General features: G+C 49.9%; 1 protein-coding gene across 4 annotated transcripts; it reads right to left on the bottom strand.

The window, feature by feature from the left end:
• Positions 1 to 908: 908 nt before the first annotated feature.
• Positions 909 to 9,227, bottom strand: LOC136587850 (zinc finger protein with KRAB and SCAN domains 4-like). Of its 4 annotated transcripts, none has more exons than XM_066586644.1 (3): positions 9,179 to 9,227; positions 7,082 to 7,149; positions 909 to 7,004 (listed from the first exon to the last, which is right to left on the bottom strand). In XM_066586644.1, exons 2-3 carry the CDS (start codon positions 7,113 to 7,115, stop codon positions 6,277 to 6,279), a joined length of 762 nt encoding a protein of 253 aa, XP_066442741.1. In that variant the 5' UTR covers positions 7,116 to 7,149; positions 9,179 to 9,227; the 3' UTR covers positions 909 to 6,276. The 4 variants fall into 4 exon arrangements, with proteins under 4 accessions (XP_066442741.1, XP_066442740.1, XP_066442742.1 ...); XM_066586643.1 differs by lacking the exon at positions 9,179 to 9,227 and adding an exon at positions 8,975 to 9,172 and having other exon boundaries at positions 7,082 to 7,451; XM_066586645.1 differs by lacking the exon at positions 9,179 to 9,227 and adding an exon at positions 8,975 to 9,172.
• Between the last annotated feature and the right edge of the window lie 2,155 nt (positions 9,228 to 11,382).

The following is an 11,382-nucleotide window of genomic DNA, read 5'->3' as shown; positions in this document are numbered from 1 at the left end:
GGCATACGATGAATCCACAGCCTACTTACCCATAGAAAGCCTGTCCCCATTGCCATGCAGAGAACACGCCTCTCCAACGCCGCCTATCGCAGCTGTGATGACAAGCCACCTTCTAAACCAATCAGAAATTTGTGTAGATTTATTAAAAGTGCCAAAATTGGGAAAAATTGGGAAAAGAATGTCATTTTCAACTGCAATGTCTCAAATATGTGCAAACAGACTGCACTCCTTTTTGATAAGATATATATTTCCATCAGTTTACGTTATTCTGGAAGCACATTGGAAAAACTTGTGTTTTTTTTTAACCATTTAGGCGACGGACAACATTGATTATCAAGATGTTGAGGAACACTTTGTTTTCCGGCACCGAGCCCAGATTGGAAAGGCTCATGAGTGTCAGAATGGTAGATCCCCCCCCACATGACCGCTTTTTATAAACTACACCCCTTAATGTACTCACTGAGGGGGTCCGGAGGATTTTGACCCCACAGTTTTTTTTCAGGAATTAATGCAATTTAGAGGAGAAAAAATAAAATTTAATATTTTTGCCAATATGTCATTTTAAAGACAGGATTTTTTCCTATAATACACATAAAAATGAGGATTTGCACCCCAGAATGGATCCAGTTTCTCCCGTATTCAGAAACATACCCATTGTGGCCCTAATCTTCTGTCTGGATGCACAACGGGGCCCAAACCGAAAGCAGCAGCCGGGGGCTTTCAGATCAGACATTTTGCCTGAAGGTGATTTAGGCCCCATTGCCCACCTGTAGAGCCCTGGAGCGGCCAAAACGATGGAGAACCCCCACAAGTGACCGCATTGTGAAAACGAGACCCCTTAACGAATTCATCTGGGGGGGTCCTGCGTATTTTAACCTTACAATATTTGAATAAATCTAAGCAAAGTACAAGGAAAAAAATTACGATTTTTATTTTTTTGGCAGTTGTGTCACTTTAAAAACAGGTGTTTTGTACAGCACACATAGGAATGAAGACGTTCACCCCAAAATAGATCCCCCCGTTTGTCCCGTGTTCAGAAACATTCCCCCTGCGGCCCTAATCTACTTGTGCAGAAAAAAATGGATTCCCCAAAAATAATCCTCTGCGCTCTTTTCGGCGTTCCCCAAATCTTAGATAAAAGTAATGTGAACTGTGTGGTATTTCCGCAGACAGGGGTAATTACGGAGGCTGGTTGGGATGGGCACATGGGGCAAGAAAACCGGGTATCCCCCCTCCTCATGTATTTTGGGGGTATTTCTTGACCTCAGCGGCAGGGATGGGGTGTAAAGTGTCCCTCTGTGAGGCTCCGTTACCTTGCTGCAGTGCGGCGGTCTCACACAGAAGGCGCTCAACAAGCTGCTCCTGGACTGCAGGAAGGCGAGCGTTCCCGGGGCTTCTTGTAAAATACGTATTACAGGTAGCGGTCCGAATAACGCCGGGGTCACATGGCCGGATGTGGAATCCACTTATGGAGGCCCGCAGCGGATCCCAGCTGTGAGCCCATCCGCGGCGCTGCCTACTCACACAGGCGGTCATGCGCAGTACACCTTTTTTGTTGTTTGTATTTCCCGCACCGTCGCTTAGCGATGACCCGGGTACCCGCAGTCCGTACACAGTGTAGTTACATAACGGCTGCGGGTATATCTGCGAACATGGGGCACAATTGGCTCTATGTCACGGATATCCGCGGTAAAATAGAACCTGCTGCGTTCTGTTTTCTGTAAGTGGATTACATAATTCCAACCCGCTAATGTGAGCGCAATTGTGTAATCCAAGGTGATCTGCGTATTACCGCGGATCAGACGTATGCGGAATCTGTAATTCCTATCCGGTGGTGTGAGACCGGCCAAAGGTAGATCGTTACCTTTTTATCATGTGACCGGGGACCGCTCCACGAGGCCACTGCTCCAGGCTCTAAACAACTGACCGGTGGAGGTGGGGCTTCCCGCGGTCCCCCATGACAGCTCCAGGCTCTCGGGCACTGTCGCCGGAAGCAAGGAGATGTTGCATTTCCCAGGCTCCCCAATTCCTGTACATGAGTCCGCATTTTGCCGGCGGTCGTATGCGCAGAAGTCGGAGAAGGTCCACGGATGAGGATCGCGTTGGGGTTCAAATATGGAGGCCTCCGGTAAAAAGTTTCATCTCCCCTCACCGATCGCATCAGTGAGGGGAGATGAACCTTCACCTTTTTTTTACTTTTACGTGACCGCCATTATCCATTGGATAGCAGAGATCACGTGACCAGGAACCGCTCACCGCGGCCCCCCGTGACATCTCCAGGCTCTCGGCTAAGTTTTGTAGCCAGGAGCAGGGAGATTTTATATCACCCTGGCAATCCACAGCTTTTGCGCATGCGTCTGCCATTTTGGTGACGGGCGTGTGCAGAAGTTGGGGTAAGGTCTGCGGATAAATCCGGGGCTCTTAGGTACGTACTTCATCCTCCCTCATGAATATGGTCTGTGAGGGGAGATGAAACGTAAGCTTTTTAAACTTTTTCAAAGTTTTTTTTTTTTTTTTACTTTAAATGATCCCCGTTATCCATTGGATTACAGCGATCATGTGACCGGGAACCACATACAGCGCTCCCCGGTGAAATCTCTCTGCTCCCGGCTACACATGGTACAGATGGTAGCCAGGGGCAGAGGGATTTCAAATTTCCCGGGCCCTGAGCCCCTCTGTGCATACGCCCGTTGATTGACGTCAGGTGTGCGTGCACAAAAGGAGACTTCAGAACCCGGGACATCGCAGAGGACCTGAGGTGAGTATTTTCACCTCCCCCATGGATCTGATCCATGAGGGGAGGTGAAAATTGAACTTTTCTTAAACTTTTTCGTGATCGCTGCTATCCATTGGATAGCGGCAAGCACAGGTCCGGGGACCGGTCACCACGGTCCCCGGTGACATCTCCTGGTTACCTTCAGGAGCCAGGAGATTTTAATTTGCTGGGGCTCCTGGCCTTCTGCCCATCCGCGTGACATACGTGTGGCGCATGCATGTGCAGAAGAGGACCAGTGCACCACGGGACACCACATACAAGGCGGGTGAGTAATCTCACCTCAGGATCAGATCCACCAGGGCAGCTGAAAGTTATTGACACGTTCACACAACCTGGCTAGATTACGAATGGCGCGCCACAAGGTGCCCCTCCGACTCTCTGGAAACACTCAGGCGGGACGGACATCAACAATCACTGAAAGCCTCTGCAGACAACATCCACTACAATCTATCTAATCCAGAACAAAGCCTTCACAACAGTCGAAGATTCCACGGCGCATTGTCAAACTGCTCCAGATCTACAACGTTACTCTGCCATGCATGGATGTCTATTAGCGCTGCCAGTGGCATATGGGCTTTCAGGCACCAGACCTGTTCAAAAGGGCACTGTTACCGTTTAGCAAGAGGCCAGATGGACAGGATTTATTTTATGCACTATGTTAGGCTAACTTCACAAAGGCACGTGCGATATCGCGCTCGCCAACATGCGATTTTCCTACGGTTCAGTTTCAGTATACCTCCAAATATGAGATAGCAGTTCTACAAAGTCAGTGAATACAGTGCAGGAACCTCCAGTAATCACAGGTGGCGTTGTCTCAAATTGGAGTCGTCCATTTTCATTTTTCTTCTCCATCTGAGCCCAGACCGCGATGCAGATTTCTTCCAGCCATGACATTTCCATGGCCACTCTTAGCCAGCCAACTCCCCTGAACCTCTCACTAACCTCCCCCATAGCACGGCTGTCTCCACTACAGGCACCTCTGTGGTAATGCTCCTATCTGGCAAGTGAGAGACAAGAGTCTGCAACGCTGACCACACAAAAATACAACTTCACTGGTTGCTCCTAGGGCTTGTCCCCCAGTACCAAAATACGGTGGTCCTCTCAGAACCAAATACTATTGCCTGTTCAGCGCCCGAGGTGCCAGGTTTATCTTACTTCATTGATGGAAACTTTGGTTGGCAAAAAAAAAGCAAACGAGCAAAAGAGCATTATAGTGCACCCCAAGCCACTCCTGGGCCTTCCAGAGAACGCTTGTGTCACCCAGACGGCGGGTTTTGGCGCACCCCATCACTAAAAGTGGCAAATTAGAGCAGGGAGCAGTCAAAAATTGAGTGCATGTCTGCGAGACCCCGCTGAAATGAATGGGAGTGTCATACTGCGGTGGTCGAAATGCCGCGGTAAATAGCGCATGTGTGAGAAAGCCCTAAGGTGGGCTTCACGTGACCGCGTCAGATCCTGCGGTGGATTCTGGCTGTGAAGCTGTGACGCCGCGTACTCGTGGTTTCTGCATCGTGTTTGACCGTGGCGGCTCGCTGTCAGTCATGCGCAGTAGGTTTTTTCTCAATATTTGTATTTCTCGCGCTGTGGCTTAGCAATGACACGGGTATCTACGAGCATGCTGCAAGGTTTCCTCCACTCACAGAATACACAGTTTGTATCCACAAGTCGACGCCTTTCAATGTGTGCGATGTGCTGCGGATGCCGATCATGGATTCCGCACTGGGAATCTGGTTGGGTGAAGCCGGCCTAAGACCGACAACATGAACCCGCCTGTTGTCCCAGATCTTACGGTATGAGGTCATCTATGTTCGCACAGCACTCCTCCTTTGGTGGCTCTTCTGGCCATTGGTAAAGGGGTTCTGTTACCTACGAGAGTCTGGGCTGACAGTAGGTGCCCCGCTGAGTCCGGGGATGTGTTATACTTACCTCCCCCGGTGTCAGCGCTGTAAGCCACTGCTCTGCCACGTAGACCCCAGTGCTGACGCCAGGGAAACGATGGGGAAGGTAAGTTTTACATCCTCGGGCTAAAAGTAGGCACCTCTTAAAGAACCCCTGAGCTGCAGTATACGGGGGCGTCCGAACAGCTCATCATACACTAGCGGACTCCACGCGGGGACACTGAAGGAACCATTCAGCTCTATCGTGAATGGGACAACTCTTCGGTCCCACTTATATTTGGGAGCACAATAACGTCATTGGACTTCTGGGTTCTGCGGCAGTTATTGTCTATGTGATTATAAGCCCTTCAGTTATAGACGCTGAAAATCATCATCTATATTGAGCAACTCGTTAACAATTAGAGGGCTGCCATTAACAGACTAAGACAGAACTACAAAGATGCTCAAACCTCGGGCTCCACTGGGCTGGGATTGCTGTGAGCCCCAGTGCAGGAGGAGATGTGATGGGCTCCGGCTCGCTGAACCACAACTGGTTGTGAGAGCGGAAATTAGCGGGTTAAATTAATCCGCAGCGGTCTAGAGCCGGCACAGGGGTAAATATTCCGAATTGGTGAGAATGCAGGACTTAGAGACATATATAAACTAAGTCCTCCCGCTATATACCAGATCAGATGGAACAAGCCGGGTGCAGTAGCTATATACTATATACCGGATCAGATGGAACAAGCCGGGTGCAGTAGCTATATACTATATACCGGATCAGATGGAACAAGCCGGGTGCAGTAGCTATATACTATATACCGGATCAGATGGAACAAGCCGGGTGCAGTAGCTATATACTATATACCTCCCAATCACAGATGCAACTAATCTGTGGTCAATAAAGATCTGTAAGTGTCTATACCTGTGATGGGCCAAATAGAACAGGAACCTTGTAAGACCGACACTAACAGGAGTCCAGTTCACACCAGGACCGGACGCCCCGCTGCGGTACACCTTCCACAACACTGAGTAACTTTCCAAAAGTTGGGTCTTGTTTGGATGAAGCCTTTAAGCTTTTAATGATGATTGTAGGTGCCATCATTTAGATCAGACCATCGTTCACTTCTAACACAATGGATTTGCTCCTGCAGCTGCTGCCTCGGAGCCCCCGCCAGGTCTGCTCCATGGGCAGGCAGACAAGGTAGGGCGCCCACTCACTGCCGTCCAGCAATGCTTCCCAACAATAGTCAGAATCCAAAGTCTCCATGTTCCACTTTAATTAAACAATCCTGTGAAAACACCCATTTGATATCCCAGGCCAAGAATAGCTTGACTTGCCGAGGCGCTTGTTCTCATGATCAGCGAGTGACGTTTTATGCTCAGCATGCTTTTCCCATTGGAGACGTCTCTTCAGCTCTCCTTCTGGGCGACCCCCTAAGTGTATTTCTTGCTCCTTCACAGTAGTGTCCCACACTCTGGTGCCGCCCGCTTGTTTGCTTTCTGATGGCCCCCCCGGAGGTGCTCACCAGTCCCAACAAGTAGAAGGCTTCTCCTCAGTACGAAGTCTTGGTGTAAGACGAGTCGGGCTTTATCAGACCAAAGCAGATCCCAGTGGGCTCATCAGAAGGACTTCTTCCCTTTATGGTATTTCTGATGGTTGATCAGTTGGGAAGTTCTGGAGAACGTTCTCCCACACTCAGGACACTGGAGAGGGTTTTGCCCCAAATGAAGTCTTTGATGGGTTACAAGTTGGGCTTTCCTCAAGAAATATTCCCCACACTCGGCACATTGAGGCGTCTTCTTTCTAGAGTAGGTTCTCTGATATTTAGTAAGGTTCGAGATGTCACCAAACGTGGATTGTGTGGGATGTTGGTAAATTACTTCAATCTCATTTATTTTAGTATTCTCTAATTTCTGAGCCTCGGTAGGCGCGGGTTTAACAGTAGGATCTGTAATGGAGTAGATGTCTGGAATCTGTCCCCCATCACACAAGACGAGTTCCTCCTTAATAGGAGCAGATGGATATTGTGGTGTGGGGGTGGTGGGTATATAAATGGCAGTGAGACATCTCTCCTCCTCCGCCTTCACATGAGAAGGTAGATACTGTATATAGAGGCTGGAGTTTGTAAGATGTGCGGTATCAGCCCAGACCGGTTCCTCCTCGGTGAGAGGAGATGGATGCGCTTCGGTAGAATGTCTGGGTAGAGCAACATCAGGGCTTGTAGGGTTTCCCGGATGCTGGCATGGTGGATGGTCCAGTGATGTATAAGCGATGGGCTCCATGTTTCCTTCGATGCACGGCGCTGGCTCCTCCTTAATATCAGCACATAGACTTTCTTGGGTGATTTCTGTTGAAATAAAAAGCAAGAAGTTACAACCCCCCTCAAGGTCCCATCAGTACTTCGTGCCAATGTATGAGCCTTACCGGGGGATGGGAGGGTCCGGGGATCATCCATCATGTCCTTCTACAACTCTTGTAACGCTCCCGACTCCCTAATGGGGAAACAAGAGCAATGACATCCTGAGAGCCTACAGGGGGCCAAACATCTTCACTGAGGGCCACATTAACAGTAGGGCTGCTTCCTGCATCTGTTGCGTGCCTCGTGTGGACGGCCCGATCCCCGTTGATTTGCGTTGCGGTATTCAGACGTCTTTACACCCCACACGGCACAATGTCCGATTTCGGGGCATCTTATGGACCACAGCTGACCAGTAACCCTGTCCAATCCAGTTTCCCTGCCCCCGCACGCTTCCCAGCTCTTAGTTATTTTGGGTGGGAAGCGCTTTGTAGAATCCTTGGAAATAACACAAAAATAAACTCAAATTAGGATTTTAATTAGCAGCTTAAAAAAAACGCAACTTAACCCCTCAGTGACCAGGCCTGTGTGCGCCTGAATGACCAAACAAGGTTTGGAGATGTGACTAACAGAATAACCCTGCGAAGGTTCTGCAGATCCGCTGATTCTGACGCGTTGGGCTTCATTTAGGTGGGAAACAGACCGATGGAACTTGTGGAGATTTATGAAAAGCGCCAAATTGGGAACATTTTGAAAACATTGTCGTGTTTCACACATTTTCAACTGTAATATCTCAAATATGTGCAAACCGCCGGCACTCAGGTCTGAGGACGGATTTCCATCGGTTTACTTTATTCTGGATGCACATTGGGAAAACTTTAGTTGTTTTTTTTAACCATTTAGGGCCCCCTGTCCACAGGAGCCGCGGCCCGGGCGCAGGAGCCGGCAGAGGGATCTCGGCGGTGAGCTTATCAGACAGACCGGCTCACCACAGAGAATCACGGGGGGCTCATTCACACCGCGCGTCCCCCCTGATGTCACTGGCTTCCCTTACATCAACTGTATTTGGCGCGGTTTGTGCCGCCATACGCAGCGCGCTCTATTGTTGGGTGTTTTGACCCAATTCCCATTGAAACCACTCAGCGCCGGCGGTGGTAGTGGGGGCGGTTTGGCACGTGCAAATATACAGCAAAATCCACAGAGGAGCACGAAAAAACACCCGTCGTGCAAATGTAAAGACGCCTGTGAGCAGGCCGGGCGGTCACGGATTCACGGGCTGGAATAACGCTGGCGCCTTCCGGTGTTCTACCTAGCAGCAATCCTTCTGTACATGGGGGGGTTATGGTTATAAAATCCCACTCATCTTGTGCCTAGACACGCGGCGCACGCACAGACACAAACAGGCAAGCGCACACTCACACACAGACGCAAACAGGCAGGCGCACACTCACGCACAGACGCAAACAGGCAAGCGCACACTCACACACAGACGCAAACAGGCAGGCGCACACACACACACAGACACAAACAGGCAGGCGCACACAGACACAAACAGGCAGGCGCACACTCACACACAGACAGGCAGGCGCACACTCACACACAGACGCAAACAGGCAGGCGCACACTCACACACAGACAGGCAGGCGCACACTCACACACAGACGCAAACAGGCAGGCGCACACTCACACAGACGCAAACAGGCAGGCGCACACTCACACACAGACGCAAACAGGCAGGCGCACACTCACACACAGACGCAAACAGGCAGGCGCACACTCACACACAGACGCAAACAGGCAGGCGCACACTCACACACAGACGCAAACAGGCAGGCGCACACTCACACACAGACGCAAACAGGCAGGCGCACACTCACACACAGACGCAAACAGGCAGGCGCACACTCACGCACGCACGGGTTTCCTGTAGATTCGCACGCACCACTGATCTCCGCAGGCTCCTCTGATGACGGGGCGGCTGCGGGGGATCATGTTGTGTTGTGCCGGGGGCTTACACTCACGTGACACAGTCGTCAGGGCTTATAAACCGGCGTCAGGCGACTGCGTGACCCCGAATATCCTCACATAAGGCGCGGGTATGAAGGCTGCACGAAGGACGGGTCATTTTCAGGAGGGTCTCTCCATTCCCATGGGGCTGTCAGCAGGTTTATGTCCCTCCCAGCAGCGCCCTCTACAGGACGAGCAGTCTGCCCGGCACTCCTCACCTCCTCTACTCTCCCCACAGCATGGAGCAGGAAGCTGCACACCGCGCAGGATTCTGGGAGAGGTCATGTGATGTCAGTCCTTCCAGTCAGGTAGGACTACAAGAACATGGCCGCCCCCGCTGATATGACTGACAGACGTCCTGTGACGCGCCCTCTTGTGGCCGGTGGGTGGAGGGCGGCCGCTGGCATATTAACTTTTTCCACCACACATCTGCCCAATTCAGCAATTCCAGCAACCTGATTGGTTGTTTAGGTTGGCTAATGCCCCGCCCCTTCACTGGGGGCTCACCGGAGCTGCAGTGTGCGTGGGGGTGTGCTAGCATCTGCTCGCGCTCCGGTGACTGCCACTGACGGCTCAGCACGGGCTGCTCGTGCATTCCATCCTCGTGCACATCTGAGGGGGGCGGTGAATCAGCCAACCAATCAGGTTGCTGGAATTGCTGAATAGGGCAGGAGTGGGGTGGAAAATGTTAGCGGGGAAGCGCAGACCTAAGAAGGTGGTCAGGGATGTCATGTGACTGAACACGTGGGCAGCGGGCTGCTCTGAGGAGTTTAATCACCACAAATCTATCTGACTGACCGAAAGTATGACTCACTGATATACTGACTAACATGCACTCACACACTGACTCACTGATATACTGACTAACACGCACTCACAGACTGACTCACTGATATACTGACTAACACGCACTCACAGACTGACTCACTGATATACTGACTAACACTCACTCACAGACTGACTCACTGATATACTGACTAACACGCACTCACAGACTGACTCACTGATATACTGACTAACACTCACTCACAGACTGACTCACTGATATACTGATTAACACGCACTCACAGACTGACTCACTGATATACTGACTAACACGCACTCACAGACTGACTCACTGATATACTGACTAACACTCACTCACAGACTGACTCACTGATATACTGACACTCACTCACAGACTGACTCACTGATATACTGACTAACACGCACTCACAGACTGACTCACTGATATACTAACACTCACAGACTGACTCACTGATATACTGACTAACACGCACTCACAGACTGACTCACTGATATACTGACTAACACTCACTCACAGACTGACTCACTGATATACTGACTAACACGCACTCACAGACTGACTCACTGATATACTGACTAGCACTCACAGACTGACTCACTGATATACTGACTAACATGCACTCACAGACTGACTCACTGATATACTGACTAACACGCACTCACACACTGACTCACTGATATACTGACTAACACGCACTCACAGACTGACTCACTGATATACTAACACTCACTCACAGACTGACTCACTGATATACTGACTAACACACACTCACAGACTGACTCACTGATATACTGACTAACACGCACTCACAGACTGACTCACTGATATACTGACTAACACGCACTCACAGACTGACTCACTGATATACTGACTAACACTCACTCACAGTCTGACTCACTGATATACTGATTAACACGCACTCACAGACTGACTCACTGATATACTGACTAACACGCACTCACAGACTGACTCACTGATATACTGACTAACACTCACTCACAGACTGACTCACTGATATACTAACACTCACTCACAGACTGACTCACTGATATACTGACTAACACTCACTCACAGACTGACTCACTGATATACTGACTAACACGCACTCACAGACTGACTCACTGATATACTGACTAGCACTCACAGACTGACTCACTGATATACTAACATGCACTCACAGACTGACTCACTGATATACTGACTAACACGCACTCACACACTGACTCACTGATATACTGACTAACACGCACTCACAGACTGACTCACTGATATACTAACACTCACTCACAGACTGACTCACTGATATACTGACTAACACACACTCACAGACTGACTCACTGATATACTGACTAACACGCACTCACAGACTGACTCACTGATATACTGACTAACACGCACTCACAGACTGACTCACTGATATACTGACTAACACGCACTCACAGACTGACTCACTGATATACTGACTAACACTCACTCACAGACAGACTCACTGATATACTAACACGCACTCACAGACTGACTCACTGATATACTGACTAACACGCACTCACAGACTGACTCACTGATATACTGACTAACACTCACAGACTGACTCACTGATATACTGACTAACAC

This window comes from Eleutherodactylus coqui, chromosome 13 (assembly GCF_035609145.1).
Source record: "Eleutherodactylus coqui strain aEleCoq1 chromosome 13, aEleCoq1.hap1, whole genome shotgun sequence".
Classification (NCBI taxonomy): Eukaryota; Metazoa; Chordata; class Amphibia; order Anura; family Eleutherodactylidae; genus Eleutherodactylus; species Eleutherodactylus coqui.
The sequence above is the reverse complement of the archived record's forward strand: the minus strand, read 5'-3'. Positions and strand labels throughout refer to the sequence as shown.

Bases quoted from the DNA above. Each gene is read 5' to 3' on its own strand.
- LOC136587850 (XM_066586644.1), bottom strand. From the start codon at position 7,115: ATGATGGATGATCCCCGGACCCTCCCATCCCCCG. The intron at 7,005-7,081 runs GTAAGGCTCATA...TTATTTCAACAG, and splicing joins CCGGACCCTCCCATCCCCCG to AAATCACCCAAGAAAGTCTA.